Source organism: Semicossyphus pulcher, unplaced genomic scaffold, assembly GCF_022749685.1.
Source record: "Semicossyphus pulcher isolate SPU_LCO1_2020_fin unplaced genomic scaffold, fSemPul1.0.p SCAF_27, whole genome shotgun sequence".
NCBI classification, from domain to species: Eukaryota; Metazoa; Chordata; class Actinopteri; order Labriformes; family Labridae; genus Semicossyphus; species Semicossyphus pulcher.
Genome location: NW_027211701.1, coordinates 5,290,453 through 5,306,715, shown reverse-complemented (window position 1 = coordinate 5,306,715; position 16,263 = coordinate 5,290,453). Strand labels below are relative to the sequence as shown.

At 40.8% G+C, this 16,263-nt stretch overlaps 1 protein-coding gene across 1 annotated transcript in view; it reads left to right on the top strand.

The window, feature by feature from the left end:
• Positions 1 to 16,263, top strand: part of rptor (regulatory associated protein of MTOR, complex 1) — a 201,080-nt gene that overhangs the window by 147,506 nt on the left and 37,311 nt on the right. Inside the window, exons 22-25 of the mRNA XM_069676908.1 lie at positions 5,886 to 6,004; positions 13,699 to 13,802; positions 14,992 to 15,169; positions 15,279 to 15,389. Coding sequence (XP_069533009.1) covers positions 5,886 to 6,004; positions 13,699 to 13,802; positions 14,992 to 15,169; positions 15,279 to 15,389 — 512 coding nt within the window. The remainder of the gene's footprint in view (positions 1 to 5,885; positions 6,005 to 13,698; positions 13,803 to 14,991; positions 15,170 to 15,278; positions 15,390 to 16,263) is intronic.

Sequence of the window (16,263 nt, the reverse complement as noted above, 5' to 3'; positions counted from 1 at the left end):
AAAGACAAAAGCATCTTGCCCTTTAACAAAAATGTCCTTTAACAAAAAATTTTAACAGTTTGAGCCTGTAAATAACACAGACAGCTAGTGCATGTACTTTGAGCAGTCGCATTTATTCCAAAGGAATAAAGTTGCAGTCATTACAGCCCATCAAACAACTGCGGCTCAGGCAATCTACTGGATCAATTTTAAAACTTTTTGTAACATTAGTCCTTCAGACCTCAAATATGAAAAAAGGGGGCCCAGGTTAAAAACCTCACATTCAGCTAGCTGCTGTTGTAGGATTTCTGCTTTGAACACAGCCAACATGCAACACCAAAGCTTGAAATGAATGCTGGATGAAAAATACAACAATAAGAGCACCCTGGCGCAGCGCTTGCTCTTATTACCCTTTTATCTGACACATTTAGGGTTCAATGTTTGGTTAAACCTTTTTCAAGCTGCTTTTTGGCCCCTAATGTCGGCCTGAGGTCCCCATGTAAATAGGTTAAAAGACATATTGGCCCCTCGCCCACTAAGCTGTGCCCCCGCCACAGCTGAAAACAGTCCCAGCCTCCCAATACGCTTGTTTATAACTCCCAGCTCGCAGTGTGCTGCATGTATAAACAAGCAGGACTGACTAGATAAATGGATGTTGGTCGCAGTAGCATAAAGAAGAGGCTGAAATCCATAGTCGAGTGCACATTATTGTCATAGTCAATGTTCTGTTGGCATTTACATTTTGTTGTCACTTAGATTTAGTTATCCAACTCAGCTGAGACTTCACTTGTCTTTTTGACTTTTTGTTGTTTACTCATTTGCGTCTATCTTTTGTTTTGTTTGAAGATGTTTTTATGAAACCCTCTGAGCTTTGTTTTTCATCTCGCCTGAAAAATGCATTAACTCGTTTCTCTCTTTTTGGTATACAGCAGCGCAAATTTTTAGTTTTATTACACCTACATTTTAACAGAGAAACACATTCTGAGAGGTGCAGTCGCCTGCGTATTATAAGGGAGCAGCAGAAAACAAATTTGAACCATAAATGCTAAATGCAGCAGCTGCTGGACTCTGGCCTGCAGGACACCAAAGCTGTGTGGGAGTCAGGCCAGAGTTGCAGCACGGATTTTTTTGATTCAAATTTTAAGCATTCATCCTTTTTGTCTTGTTTTTGCTCTCCTCCCTTAATTTGTACAAATCCTTGTACAGTGCAGCCACAGCAGCATCTTTCTCAGTGGCTGTTAGTGAATAAAACCAGATTCTTAGATGCAAAAAAGTTGAGGCTCAAAGTTTGTATTTGATCTTAAAGTGCTAATCTCAAAGATCTCAATTTTGTTCTCTTTGGCAGCACCTATGGTGATAAACAGTAATTGCAGGAGCACACTTCCCAGATATCCAGACAGTGTTGCATGTGTGACGTCCACGGTTGGCTTCGGTTGTAACTCAATTGTCCTCGCTGACGGTCGCTTTCCTTTTTAGACTGTTTGCTTCATCTGAGCGTCAAGTTTGTTTCTTTTTCTTTGGATTTTCACGTTTTTTGAAGTTGTATCTGTAGTCATCGATCTAGTCCTTGTTTGTTCAGCCATAGTAGATTACTGTTTACTCGCAACACTTGCAGAGACCGGAAAAGCAGCCGCTTAGCTCCGCCTACCCTCCCTGGCAGACCAACCACTGCTGGCTGATGGAAAACGCGTCACTAACTGGGCATCGCTTGTAATTTTTTTTCCGCAAACGTCGCACCAGACACCCAGTCTGTCATACTGCAAATGCAAAGGCTTTCATCAGTGGGCCATAGGCTCAGTCACCATTGTGTTACCTCATTCGACAATAGATTGTGACTTAACAGACATTTATTGAAATTAAAATCTTTGAGATTATCACTTGAAATATTATACAGCAGTAAATGTAAGCATGGTAATTTGAATGATGTTTACATTTTAAAGCCAATGCATGCTGGCTGCAACCATTAGGTGGTTTTGTAATGATTTTATGTAAACCTTGTCTTGTTTTTTCTTCTTTTTTTGGTAAAAAGTTCATACCCATGAATCAGAGAGCATACATTTGCCCGGGTTTGTCTTTAAGATCAAAACTTTTGCGTAGGAAGTGGTGTACCTTTACAGGTCTCATTTTGTGTGTACACAATGTTAATTAATCAGAACCAGGGTCAGTCAGTCTTGGTTTCCAAGTATTCTTTGTCTGGAGGAACTCAAACCCAGTGCAGTATTTTGAACATTTTGGACTGCCTCTAAAGCATCAAGCAGGTGGCCCAGCCATCACTGCCAATCTCCCACTGGGGACCTTAATTAATGTACCAAAGTCCACTTCATTTCATCAAGTAGTTATCAAGATAATTCACTCAAAACCAAAACTTGTAGTGTTAGATCAAATATCAGGGCATTTATTTTCTTTGATGAATGTCCATCATTGTGTGTTTGAGATAGTAGATGAATAGACGTCTACATTTTACAGCCCTTTGGATAAAATAAGTGTGTAAATTCAGCCTTAAAAGGCCTGATAAAGGTGTCTCTAACATTTGCTGTAACTGCTTTGACATTTATATTTTGTCACATCAAGGGCTTCGAATCACTTCTACCTGTGTCAGTGCATTTAGGGAGCATCACAGATATGATTTGGAGCTGCTTACACTGCTTACATCTCCCTGTGAAACACATTTAAAATATGCCTCACACAGGACTTTCCTCTCTGCTTTCAAATGTTCTGATGCATTTTTTATGGCTCAAACATTTACAGCTCCCAAAAATCGCTCTGTAGTGTTAAAGTTTTTTATGTCGTCTGCCAGAATTGAGGAGGAAGCCGTAAAACAGCGAAGCAGTGGTTAATTTAGCCAATAATTAACATCTTTACTACTGTGCATCCATTTCACGATGCACAAGTCAAGTGTCGAGTCAGGACAAGTCAGTGGTGCAGCGTTCAGCCAGTGAGTAATGCCAGCTGTCACCTGCTCTCATGTGGACTATGTAGAGGCAGTGCAGCTGTAATTTGTGTGCACCTGAAATGTAGTGCTGCGGTTAAATGGGAGAGGAACCATATTTCACATTTATCAACTTGCTGTTTACTGCAGCAGGTAGTGCGCTGGCTAGCCACCGCTAATCATATCCTGCCCCTCCGGCTACTCCATAATCACCTCTTTTACTCCCTCACTCACTCTCACCTCCTCAGTCACTCTTTCCCTCTCCATGTTTTCATCTCTTTCCTCATCATTCCTCTCCTGCTTTGCTTGATTCCTACTATTCCTACTCTTTCTTTTTTTTTCCCACCTCCACTTGCCTTCCTGACCCGTCTCATCCATATCTTACAGCCCAAAGGCTTCTCAAATATCTCATCCATCCTTGTTCCCTTTTCCTTTGCTCCATCTTTACTCCTTGCACCTCACCTTTTCCATATTCCTCCTTGTTCTGTTTCTTATCCTTCTTTTCCCCACAGCTTTAGCTCTCTGTCCTCCTCTCCTGTCTTGGAATCATCCATCCTTGGTCTCATGTCTTTGAAGCGAGCAACCTTTGAACTTTCTTGGCACTCTCTGGAGAGGAATCTGAGCTTATATAACAGGGTCCAGGCTTCAGTCATTCCCACTTCTCCACAGCCCCCTGAGGAGTTTGCAGCTCCGGGGCTTGGCCTGTGTGTCTCATGGAAAAGTGAGGAATAGGAGAGGGAAGCAGGGAGATGATAAAACAGAAGTGGAGATTACAGGACTACCTGTATGGTTGGGAAGATATGAGGATGAGAAGGGTGGAGAGTAAGAAACAAAAAGTGTGTAAAAAATAAAAAACAGCCCAGCGAGCATTTTTCTGTTGAAAAGACGTTTAAAAGACAACTATGGCCTCTGTTGAAAAGACGTTCAAAACTGGTTCAAAAGTGATCGTTTTTTCACCGACTACTTGAAGATTAAACATTTATGTTTAGACCAGATTTCACCTGCTTCTGTCACAAGACTAATCACACATTCACACACATTAACAGCAATTGTCAAGTCTCATAGCAGCAAAAATGATAATGCTAAATGAGCAGTGTATCACAGTCACCAACACATTTTTTTTTGCAAATTGGGTTGACCTGGATTGACACGATGCCCACATTCAAGCTAAGCACGTAACCCGGTCAGCTGCCGAGGTCATACGTGAAACACATGTCCGTCAGGTATTAGTGAACTACGTCAGCATCCAGGGGTCGTTCTGCCTTCACAGTCATAGCTGCACAGCCGGAGTACCTGGGCATACCTGGTCTTCTTTTTTCTTCTTCTGTAAAGAATGTTCAAAAACTGCTGCCTTTATGATGTCTCTGAACTTTTACGTTAACATCATGAGTGCATCATGTATGAAAAATAAAACGCGTTGAAATTACGTCTTTGTGTAGACCGGATTTCACCAACCGCTGCAAAATGGATTTTGGAGAAATGCCGCTTCAATCATCACATTTGTCACCCTTTCAACGCTAAAATGAACAAAAAGATAAAACGTGCTTCTGACACATTGATGTCGTAACCATATTTTAGCCGGTTGAAAAAGGGGTTTGATTAGGTCTTAAGATGTTTGGACCTGATTTCACCCTGTTTTCAACATTGAAATCCTAGTGGGTCCCAGTTGGTTGGTGCTCACTGGGAGCTGTAGACTATTACTGCTGAGTGCCCCTGTAGCTGAAGCTAAGGGAGACAGATTGTAGCTGACTTGTTGATGTCTGCTGATGCCTATAAATGATTTCTGCATATGAATGCAGAATCTGTTGGTGAGTGAAGTGTTCTGGTTTCCTTTTGTAGTTTAAGTATTATTGACCCATAAAATTTAAACAGAGCAAAAGAGACAGAAATGCATTGGTTCAAATGCAATCTACCAACCCATTGGCTATTGCCTGACAATTGTGTAGCTTTTTTACGAATCTCTTAAACAGATATGTGCATATGGGTTCAGGTAACAATCCCATTGCAGATTTTGCCTCTTAACTCCAAAACTCCAATACCATTCCTGTCTCACACGTTGTGAGTTAGGCTCTAAAGGAAGTCTTTGTGTAGATATCAGTTCTCTGGATATATGCTGGCAACATCTGAAGCCACGAAATATCGCCTCGGAGCCCAAATCGTTCCAGGACGATAACCAATGGGTTCTGAGATTGGTAGCTGACTGACAAAAGGGACATTTAGAGGGAGAGAAAGCACAAAAGGCAGAGCCACAGGGATGGATGTTCGGATGGATGACAGCGGGCTATAGCAAGTAAAAGTCAGCAGCATCAAGAAAAGGGAGGGTGTGTGGGGGAAAATGAGTTCGATCACACCAAGAGATACATCACTGGCAGGTTGAGGAACAACACAAACTGATGCCAGGAGGTAACTGGTGAAAATGACAGGAGAAGCATGCGATTCAAACAATAATTTACACACTGATGAGTGAATTTGAGATAAAAGGCAACTTTGTAATGACAATACCAAAGATTAGATTAGACAGGTGAACAAAACCAGCTGACAGTAAGACAGACTTTGTTATTTGTATTCATGAAAACAGTTGACAGCGATGATGCTCCAGTGGACGAGGAAAGCCAGCTGCCTGTGTGCGTGCGTGCGTGTGTGTGTGCGCGTGTGCGTGTGTTGATTAATGATGAACATTACCTGACACAGGAGGTCATTTTCCCTCTGCCACCTCAAGACATCCAACAACGTGCAGGGGAAGAAATTGACCGGGGCTTGTAGAATGATGCTAATGAGATGATTGTGCATGAGCACTTAGCTGTTAGCTCTACTGTGTTAATGAACTTGAATGGGAGCGATGAGACTTACACTAAAGCGCCAGTGGATGTAGCCATCATGCAGCGGGGTGAATACTCAATGAACACTCTGCCTTAAACTTCCTTCCTTTTTTATTTGCAGATGACTCAAAATGTGTTTTGCTTTGTGCCTTTTCCAGGTGTGTCCTTCAACAGTGTTTACACTCAGATCTGGAGAGTGCTGCTACATCTCGCTGCAGATCCTTTCCCTGAAGTGTCAGATCTGGCCATGAAGGTCCTTAACAGCATTGCATACAAGGTATGTATTTTGTTTAAGATGTTAAAGCTATTACACCTTGACACTTGAAAGTGCACCTCCCTCTTCATACACTAATGCTCAAGGAGCAGTTTGGGGATTGTTGTAGAAGCATGTATGCTTGTTTTTGTCTTTTTGTGGCTGCTTAAATAACAGAGCATCCAAGATCTTTCTCCACTGTGCTCATTAGAAGTCATTTAAAGATGAGTATAAACACATTTTTTTGAGTGTAACATAATGAGGATTGTTATAATTTACTTCTTGTCTATGTATCTGTATTTTTCAACACATGATTATGCAGTGAAAAAAGATCTGTTTCCAGCACACATGCTCCACTCTCCCACTGGCATTTTCCTTCCTCCAGAACACCATTACTTCTGTGCAAATGCAATTAAGGGCCAATGAGTCCCCCAGGCTTGGCACAGCAGAGCGGAGCAAAGAGGCAGTCGTAACTTAAGGAGCCGTAATAACCAGGATAGTCCACCCATCCTAACCCTGCGGAGGAATTTCTTGTGTTTCCTACCACCAACACCAGTTGCCCTCTTTGTTTCCTTCAGAAGAGCAGCCTCTCTGCAATGAGACTCCCTACTCCTGCAGTTTAAGGCAACAGGGCTTGATTTACAATGTAACTCAATAGACTTCTCTGCTGCCAGCAAATGCACAGCAGTGTGTGTTGCACCAAAGCACCCTCCTGTAGTACCACAGGAGTTTCTGTGATTCTGCAGACCTAAGTGGTGTCACATTTATAAAACAGCAAACATAAGGCAATACAAATACTTAAATCAGGGCTACAATCCCATAACAGGTGACTGAAAAATACACATTTCAAGTGTTGCAATAGCCCAATACCCTCTGAGTCATTTTAATAGTCCGCTTATTTTGAATCAAGTTAGTTTTCATTGATAGAAAATTAGCTTGCATTGGCTGACCCAAGATTGGACTTGATGTCCAACAAGCAAAAACATCCATTAACAATACAGAGTAAGACAGCCACAGGTAACCTGCCATTGCCAGACAGCTGGAGTATTTAATCAGTATAGACTTGTGCACTGAAAACGCCTAGCCATGGCTACCATAAAAAGTTATTTTACCAGAGTTACAGGAAAACAGAAAAACAATATTTAAATATTTTAGCATTTCAATGGTCATCATGCAATCATGAGACCATGCAGAGAAGAGGGATCATTGTTTCTCAGTCCTAGTTAAACAGTCCAAGACAACAGGCGTTCTCTGTGCAGAGTTAGGGCCCGATCAGACAGAACGCGCTTCAGCAGCTGTGGGCAGCTTTTTGTAGTTGTTTTCAGTGAGAGGGACACTTTTTGACCACTGCTTTTGCGTTGCAGAGCACCTCGCATTTTTCCGCTCTGTGCGCCTCACGTTTTTCTCAAAGCAGAAAAGCGCCCAACGTCATGGTAGTTTTTTCTCATTGTCCAATCGGATGAATGGAGAGGCGGGCCTTCTGTCAGTTTCCAATATAAAGGTTAGGTTAATGACAGCTAATGGATTCGGTGGTTGCCTTAACAAAAGTAAAAAAAAAAAAAAAAGGTGCAGCGAGCTGCTCTTTTTTTTAACCGTAGGCTTCAACAAAAAAAGGCAGTGTGGTGCAACCTTGTGTTTTACAGCCTGTGAAGCGCGCTCTGTTTGATCGGGGCCTAAGAATGCAAAAGGTATTATTATGACTTGCGAATGAAATCACATAGAATATTTTTTTAAATCAAATTACACCAAATTTAGACGAAACTTAACATTTACGCAAGAGGCACAGCAGCGAAACTTCATTAATTATTTTAATCTCCAGACACAGCGTCAGGATCGGACAGGATCTTATGTTAATTAAAGTTCTCTGTGCTGACCATCAAAGAAAAGTGGGCTGTATTCTCCAGTGCGTGCGTAATGGACACTGGACAGTGTATTAATGTCTTTTGGCATGACTGTCGGCAGGTAGTAGAGTGTATGTCTGTTTCTGCCAGTATTAGAGAGATCGGCATCAGAATGAGCGCGCAAGATGGAGAGCTTGTTGTTGGTCTCGGGCTGTTTTTTCTAAAATGATATTTAATTCTTATCGGTTAATGGTTAATGAAAATTAACGGGGGTCAGTTATTGGTCAGGAAAAAAAATGTATAAAACAGGAAGACACAAAAGACACACAATGATAAGAGAAACAACTTAAAACAATTGATGATTAATAGATAAAACACCATCAGTTAAAATGTAAGAATTACAATAAAACCTTTCAATAAAAAATATGTCTTCAAGAGTGATTAAAAAGAAGATTCTAATGAAGTGAGCCCTCAGGCAGGTCGTTCCACAGCCCAGGAGTCTGAACAGCAAATGCTCAGTCTCCTTTAATTTTTAACTGTGAGTTGGAAACAGTCAGGAGGTTCCTGCCTGAGGATCTCAGGCTGCGCACTGGTTGGCAAGGGGACAGCAGTTCAGTTATATATTCTGGGGCAAGACAGTGAAGTGCTCTAAAAGTAATAAGTAAAACTTTAAAATCAATCCTAAAAGAAATGGGCAGCCAGAGTAAGGTCGTTGAAACGGGAGTAATGTGTGCTTAGTTTTTGTGAAGAGTCGAGGCTGAATTTTGCACAATTTGGAGTCTTTTTATAGATTTTCCTTTTCATACCCATTAAAAGACCATCACGGAGGTCTAATCGTCTGGAAATAAAAGCATGAATAATACTTTGTGTGTCATTAAATCTCAGCATTGATTGTATGGTAATATTCCTGAGGTGGTAGTAGCATGACTAAATAGCTTTGTTCGTGTGTGTCTCAAAAGTGAGACTACTACACACAGATTCCTGACATTTTACCCGATATATATTTATATAAGGCATGAGGTGTGGAAATCTGGAGAGTCATGTATGTGCATAAGTTATGTTTTAGGGTGCAAAAAAGGAAAGAAGAAAAGTCGAAGCTAACATAACCAAACCAAGGGGAAATAAGAAGTAGCAGCTATGGGTGCCTGTTGGAGACTGAGAATGACTTTTGCAGCCGCAGCGGGGACTTAAACCTGTCCATATAAAATGTTTTTGAAGGTGTGATTCTACGGTACAGTTACAAAATATAACCTTAAGACTTGTTTTGAAACACTTTCCTTGTCTTAACTGACTTGATATCTAGTGTCTAACTGTTCCAGTTGCCCTTAAAGCAGCTCTGCCTCTTGCTTCTGATGAATGAAACTGAAGTGTTAAAAGCTGACTGACTGGGATAAATAAGACTCTTTGATGTGGTTATAAACCTCCATCACAGTCTAGTTCGTTTAGACTCCAACAAAGTTGCATAAAAGGCAGCTTGTGTCATTTATGTCACGCATGTCATCCTGACATAATAATAGTGATGGGGGATCAAAGCTCTGTCAGAGTTGTCTGTTTAACTGAAAAGGAGCAGTATGACATTTAAAAGGGAATGCCAATCTAAACACCTTATAAAAGCCTCCTATTCTATTTACTTTTTTCTTGCAGGGAGCTCATCAGAGACAACTTAATCAGATAACATCCATCCCAAGTTCACAAGTGTTAACATCAGCCTATCTGGGAATCCAGCTCTTTTAATTAGGATTTTAAATGTCAAATGTTATTGATTTGTAACAAAGTGAACAAGGTCAGCAGCTAATTAAAATGTATTTGCTCCTCCGATGATGAGAGCATCAAATGCTCTTAATAGCCCCCTGTTGCTGAATGATGCTGGTGTGATAGACACAGGTCTTTTTTTAATCCTGTTCTTCTATTGTTTGCCTGGTCTTCTGACTGCAAACAAGTTTGACAAGTAAAGTTGCAAGAGAGAAGAAGATTTGGCCATTAAACTTTAACTTATTTTCAGCTGACGAGAAGGTGAAATCAAACTAAACAGTACCGGACAACGTCCTTAAACGTTGGAATAAACTATGGAGATTCTTTCCTACTCGCTTTATTTCTCCACAGTTTGTCATTAGAGGAGGTTATGACTTGTTCTTGAATGTTCTTATTTTCCTCCTGATGCAGCAAATATCTCCTCTCACACACTAAAGCCCATCTCACAGGAGTTTAATATTCTGAAAACGTGTTGCATCAAGAACATAAAGAGAAACATCAAAGATATTCTCTCCTCTCTCCTGCATGCAAACACTTCAGGGTTTGAAAAAAAAAAAAGTGCATCATACACTACAGGATATTAATGATATTATTGTATGGCCCAAAGGAGGCCACATAGCAACTCACCTGATCACCCCACCTGAGAACTGGAGGTGGGATTTAAACTTTCCTGATGAATCTGCAAGACATTTGTCATGTTAAAGAGTGGTTCTATAAATCCTTAATATTACCAGATAATCTGGGCCAAAATATTGGTACAGATAGGGTGCTTCAGATTGTCTGAAGAGGTGAACCTGGAATAAATCGGCCATCTGGCCATCGCCAATGACACTCGTCTGCACCAACTGCATCCACCATCCATCACTGCTTCCACCATACATCAACGAGTTGCTCAGGTTAAAGAAATTTAAATTAAATAAATATCTGTTACTGTCACTGTCTCTCACTATCGCCAAATGAGGTAACACAATGGTGATTGAGCTTATGGCCCACTGATGAAAGCCTTTGCATATTCAGTATTACAGGCTGGGTGTCTGCGGCGACTTTCGCTGAAAAAAATTACAAGTGGCGCCCAGTTAGTGACGCGTTCTCCATCACCCAGCAGTGGTTGGTCTGCCAGAGAGGGCAGGCGGAGCTAACGCAACAAACACACTGTGTAAAGAGGCTGCTTTTCCGGTCTCTGCAAGTGTTGCAAGTAAATCTACTATGGCTGATCATACAAAGAAAAGATCGATGACTACAGATACAACTTTAAAAATAAGTGAAAATCCAAATTAAAACAAACAAACTTGACGCTCAGATGAAGGCAAACAGTCTGAAAAAGAAAGCGACTGACACCGAGGAAAAGAGTTACAACCGGAGCGAACCATGGACGTCACACATGCAACACTGTCTGGATATCTGGGAAGTTTGCTCCTGCAATCACTGTTTATCACCATAGATGCCACCAAAGAGAATGAAACTGAGATAGTCAAGATTATAACTTTATTATAACGTAATCTTTTATTTTTACAGCCCAAAATCATAATTTGCCTCAGAGGGATTTATTCTCTGTGCAGCATAACACCGTCTATTCTTAGAGCACTGATTCAGAAGAGGAAAAGCTCACAAATAAAACTTTAACAAGGAAACAAATGCAAGAAACCTGTAATAGACCTCGTGTACACAACAGGTCAATTAAAGAATCACAGGATATACAAATAATGAAGCACAAATGACAGATACATGTCGATTGTAAAACAAATTGAAGACGGTGTTTGTCACCACCACCGGCTGAACCTTTCAAAAGCACCTTCAATAATGAAACAGGAAAGAGGTTTTTCTGAGCCGTCATCAGCTTCCACACCTCTACCCTACCACAGCCGGTGCTAATAGCTTACTCTTTGTACATACACTAACTTGTGTGCTCTGTTGACTCACTTTACAGCCAATTAATGACGGAGGAAGTAAGGGGGGAACGAGTTGAAACAGGAGAACAAGCTGTTTCCCAGCATGAAGCGTAGCAGCTGGTTTACCCGATTACCCTCTTTCCCACTAATGCTCGAGTTATGCATATCTTATTTTCCGGAAAGCTCGTCAGCAAATAAGGCGTGCAGCCTCCTGCGCTAGCGCGATGTTTGTTTACCACATGTTGATGACCGGCAAATGTTTATGAATAATCCATGAACATGTTGCATAATCGAGTCGTTTTAACTGATGAGCTTGCAACTTCACATTCATACCAGCAGCTGGTAAAAGACATTTAGTTTGTTCTCTTGCCATAAAAGGGAATTCTGATTTTTTAAAACCTTTTTTATATTTTGCAGTGCAACCTTAATGATTAATTCATACAAACATATTAGAATTACTCCAATACACACTGAAACTGTAATAGCCACGTTTTTCCTGCCGGCAAATGCACCTGATATGGTTGTACTTCCAGTTAAAGTACTCGTTTTCTCCACTGACAAGCTCAGATTGATATTCCCAATGTCTGAGAACATTACAGGAAGGTCCTCTACAGAGAAAGACCTTTTTTAGGGTATAAGATGTGTTTTTTTTAACCAGAAAAAGCAGTTACACAGCTCTCTTTAAAGCCACCAGATTGCATTGACAATAAGCCCACTTTTATATCTCAGAACCTGGAAGTTGCTTCTCTAAAGCTGCCTCAGTAGATTAGATTGTTTGTGTAATATTGTGACTTTTGGTGTTTTAAATCGTTATATTGGATCCAACTCAATATTTGTCTTTAACACAATTACACAAAATACTAACCATTTGAGGCGGTGGTAGACAAGCTGACCCTGCGCCCTGTGAGGTGAAATTGCTGTTTTTATCAATGGAGTCTGGTTTCTTTGGAGAGAGAGAGATGTAAAAGCTGGTTTTGAGCAAAGCATCTTACTCTTTAACAAATTCTATCTATCTTTGTATGGATCTTTTCTGTAATGGCTCAAATAATAATGATCTTTTAGGGAGAAATACATAATCAGTAAAAATTTGTTGACTCTTAAAACTTTGGACAAAATATAAGGTTGTTAATGGTCCCACGCTGACTGTTGAGGGAACAACCTTTTAAAGCAGGACAGGTCTGATGACCACTTTTCCACCCTGCTGCCTCGTTTTTCTAAAAGATCCTTTTGTTTGAGCTTTTACTAGTGTAGCGCTGCTCTTTGCCGCAACCTGTTTCTAACTCTCAGACGAGCTCCAGAAGGATAAATGCTGCAGTGTCGAGCTCAGTTTAGCCGCTGTAAAAGTCTAATTTCTCTGCATGGTGTCTGCGGTGCACTGCAGCCTCCACACACACAGGCTGCTCCCCTTCATCTTTATATACAGTCAACTTGTGATTTAGTTAAAAAGTAGCATTCCCTTAAGTTGTTTATCTGCTTTTCTTCTTTATGTCCTGAACATCATATTCGTCTTGTTGTGTTGGAGTATAAAGGGTACTTAGATTAGTGACCGACTATTTCCATAATAACCCTTTCAGCTGCCTTTACCGCACTTTGTTTCTTTTCCAATTGCCTCTTAGTGAAGCGCTAACAGCTAACTCTGGTAACTGATGTCTTTTCCCCAACACCAATGCAGTGGATTTGATGTGTGTGTTAACTTTGCATTAAGAACTTTGTCCCTCTCTCTCAGCCTTTAAGAGGCACGCACACACAAACAAAGGCTACTTGCCACAATTCTGTAATTAGCATAGAAATCAAATCCAAGGCAATCCCAGATAGTAAAATTTGTTTGCCTGCGTTAACTAAATTTACACTGCGCCGATCTTTCTCTGCACCCGGCTTGTGTAAACAACAACTCTGCTATTCATCAGTGATCCTTTGCCTCTATTGTCTTTATTAAGTTTACCCCTCCCTCGTGAACAGCCATTAGACAGCTCACAGTGAAGAGGTTATATTACCTGCTCCACTTAATGAGATAAAGTTCTGGAAATTTAGGCAAACTTTGTAAAGTACTGCACTTTTTTGGCATTGTTAAAGCAGGTAGAGTATTTAGATTTAAGGTATTGTTTCTAATCCTGATCTGTTCTCAGGTGTGTCTTTGAAAACTCCTCTCCTCCCATTTAACCTTCAATACCATATTTCAAGTGGCATGACTTGATTAAACAACGAAGAATTTACCCACTTTTTTTTCTTCTGACAGGCGACAATGAACGCTCGGCCTCAGAGGATCCTGGACTCCGGATCTCTTACCCAGTCGGCCCCAGCCAGCCCCACCAGCAAGGGCACGCACATCCACCAGGCAGGGTGAGGGAACATCTCTCACACAAACATACAGATATACAGAAAACTGCCATTAATATCCTGCCTGTCGCTCACTCAGCCTTCCTTCTAGCAAGACAGTTACAAATTTCCTTTTTATGACCTCTACAGCAATTAGAACATTAATCTGGGAAGTGTTTGACAAATAAACCAATTTAAATGCAGAATTTGTCTTTTCAAACAAAAGTGTCTGAAAAATGTTACTACCTAGCTCAAGGCTGTCAACTAAATGAGACACCACACACACACACTGTTGAATAGCTACAGAATAATATGCAGGCTTGCTATTAACCATGGGCTGATGGGCGGTGGTGACAACAGTGACACTGTGGACACCACATATTACATGTAGGTGGCTCCCTGTGGCCAACAAGTTTTGCCCATTACTGTAAGCCTTCTCCAACACACCGCTCCAAAAACATCTCAACTCTTCACACTAGCGTTAGCAGAGGCGAGGTGAGTTTTTAACTGCTTATGAAACACACCGACATTAGTAAAGATGCCTCAACATGACATACAAAACAAAACAAGACCATCACGAATAAGACTATTTCGATTATTTAGTTATTATAGTTATTTGTAATGCCTGTAACCGCTACCACCGGGTCGATTCACTCAGTCATTCACAGCGCGCAGAAGTGCTTTTGTGTAAAAAGTTTTACAGTGAGTAATATGTTAGGCTTTTAAAGGGAAGCAGGACGAGATGTTTTGTCAGAAATTACCACTTACGCATGTAGAGGACAAGATCAGCAAAGAGATAAGAGGTACCACATTGTGCACAGGGGTCACCATAATGACTCAAACAGAGAGTTCCTAACCATATTAAAATAAATAATTATTTAAATATATGTTTTTGTAACATTGGCAGGGAACAACTTTGTTAATTTATTTAATTGAATTTTTATCTAGCATTATTTAGAATATAATTATTCATGTCATTATATCTCCTAGTAGTCTCGGAGTAGTGTAGGTAACCGAGAGCGAGTACAGAACTATTTCTCTATATATATAATATTAAAGTTTAGCTTTTTGAAATTAATAAAAAAGACTGAATTCGAGCAACAAAAGGAAAGTGAGTAGATTAAGTAAAGTACATCTGAGTGAAGAGGTTTTGGATTTTTTGCTGTTTTTCTGCCACGTTCCCGTCCTCACGTTACCTTCTCTGTTCCACCAGTGGCTCTCCTCCCATGCCCAGCACCAGCAGCTCCAGTCTGACCAACGAGGTGCCTAAACCTCCCGCCAGAGAGCAGCCGGCCACGCGGCCTCCCTACACCCCCACGCTGGGAGGACAGGCGCCTCACTCGCACCAGTTCCCCCGCACTCGCAAGATGTTTGACAAGGGACCTGAGCAGGTAGAAGCTGAGGCAGTTTATGGGTGAAATAAACTGAACCATCTGCTGCGAGGTTTAACTTGAAATCATTTAGTTTGAATTGCTGAATTTGTGGTTTGCGTGTGTTCAGGCAGGGGAAGACGGAGACGAGCCCGGTGGTCACAGGAACTACATCAGTGCCGCCTTGCAGACGGGCCTGTGTGATTGGAGCGCCAAGTACTTCGCTCAGCCTGTCATGAAGGTAGCGTGACCGTCTCTCTTCTCCTTTCCATCCCTTGTTCATTTTTACAGTCTTAGTCATCACTTCTAACTCAGCCCAGAGTCACATGACAGTCCTTTATTTGTGTAATATAATATAATTTAATAATAAACCAGCAGCTTGTGCTTCTCAGTGATAATAGAACAGGCTTAGAGCAAAGTGTCAGTTGAGTTATTACTTCAATATAATGTAGGTAAAACATTACTGAATTTAAAAGGAAAAGAGCAAAACCATCTTTTTAAATCAATAATTTAAAAACATTTTTTTTTATTCCTCCACCAAGAAAATCAAGTTCTTAAACAGCAGCTTAGAGCGGTTGCTTAGCAACAAAGAAGTACTGATATGAGAGGTAATTTTCAGTTTTTACATAAATATTTATGTGAAGTGGTGCCACAGGTGCACGTTTGTCATCCATTTTATTTAATGGCCTCAGGAGTGGCTGAGTCATCTGAGGACGAGGACTCTGTGTTACAGAATTCATTTTAGAAAATAATAAAGTTGTACTGAGAACAGCAGGTTAGGGACCAATCACAGTGCGGGAAACTTCCTGCTGCTTGTAGAAGATTGGTCTCACTGAATAATTGAGCCTTTTAAACACCCCCAGAGTGAAATTTAAGATTAAAAGAAGTGATTTTTACCATGCACAGTACTTGATGTCAAATTTGGTAATCGAGCTTCCACCTGTTTAAACACCGTAAACATGTCATCCTTTCTGGAAAAGACAAGCTAAAACAAAGTGTAAGCACAGTTTGTCGAGGCTCAACAAAGGAGGAGGGAGCTTGTGGGTCAAATAGGGGAGAAAAGTTTTGGCAGTGGAGAGAGAAAAATAAGAGAAGTAGAATTAGAAAGTCATGTG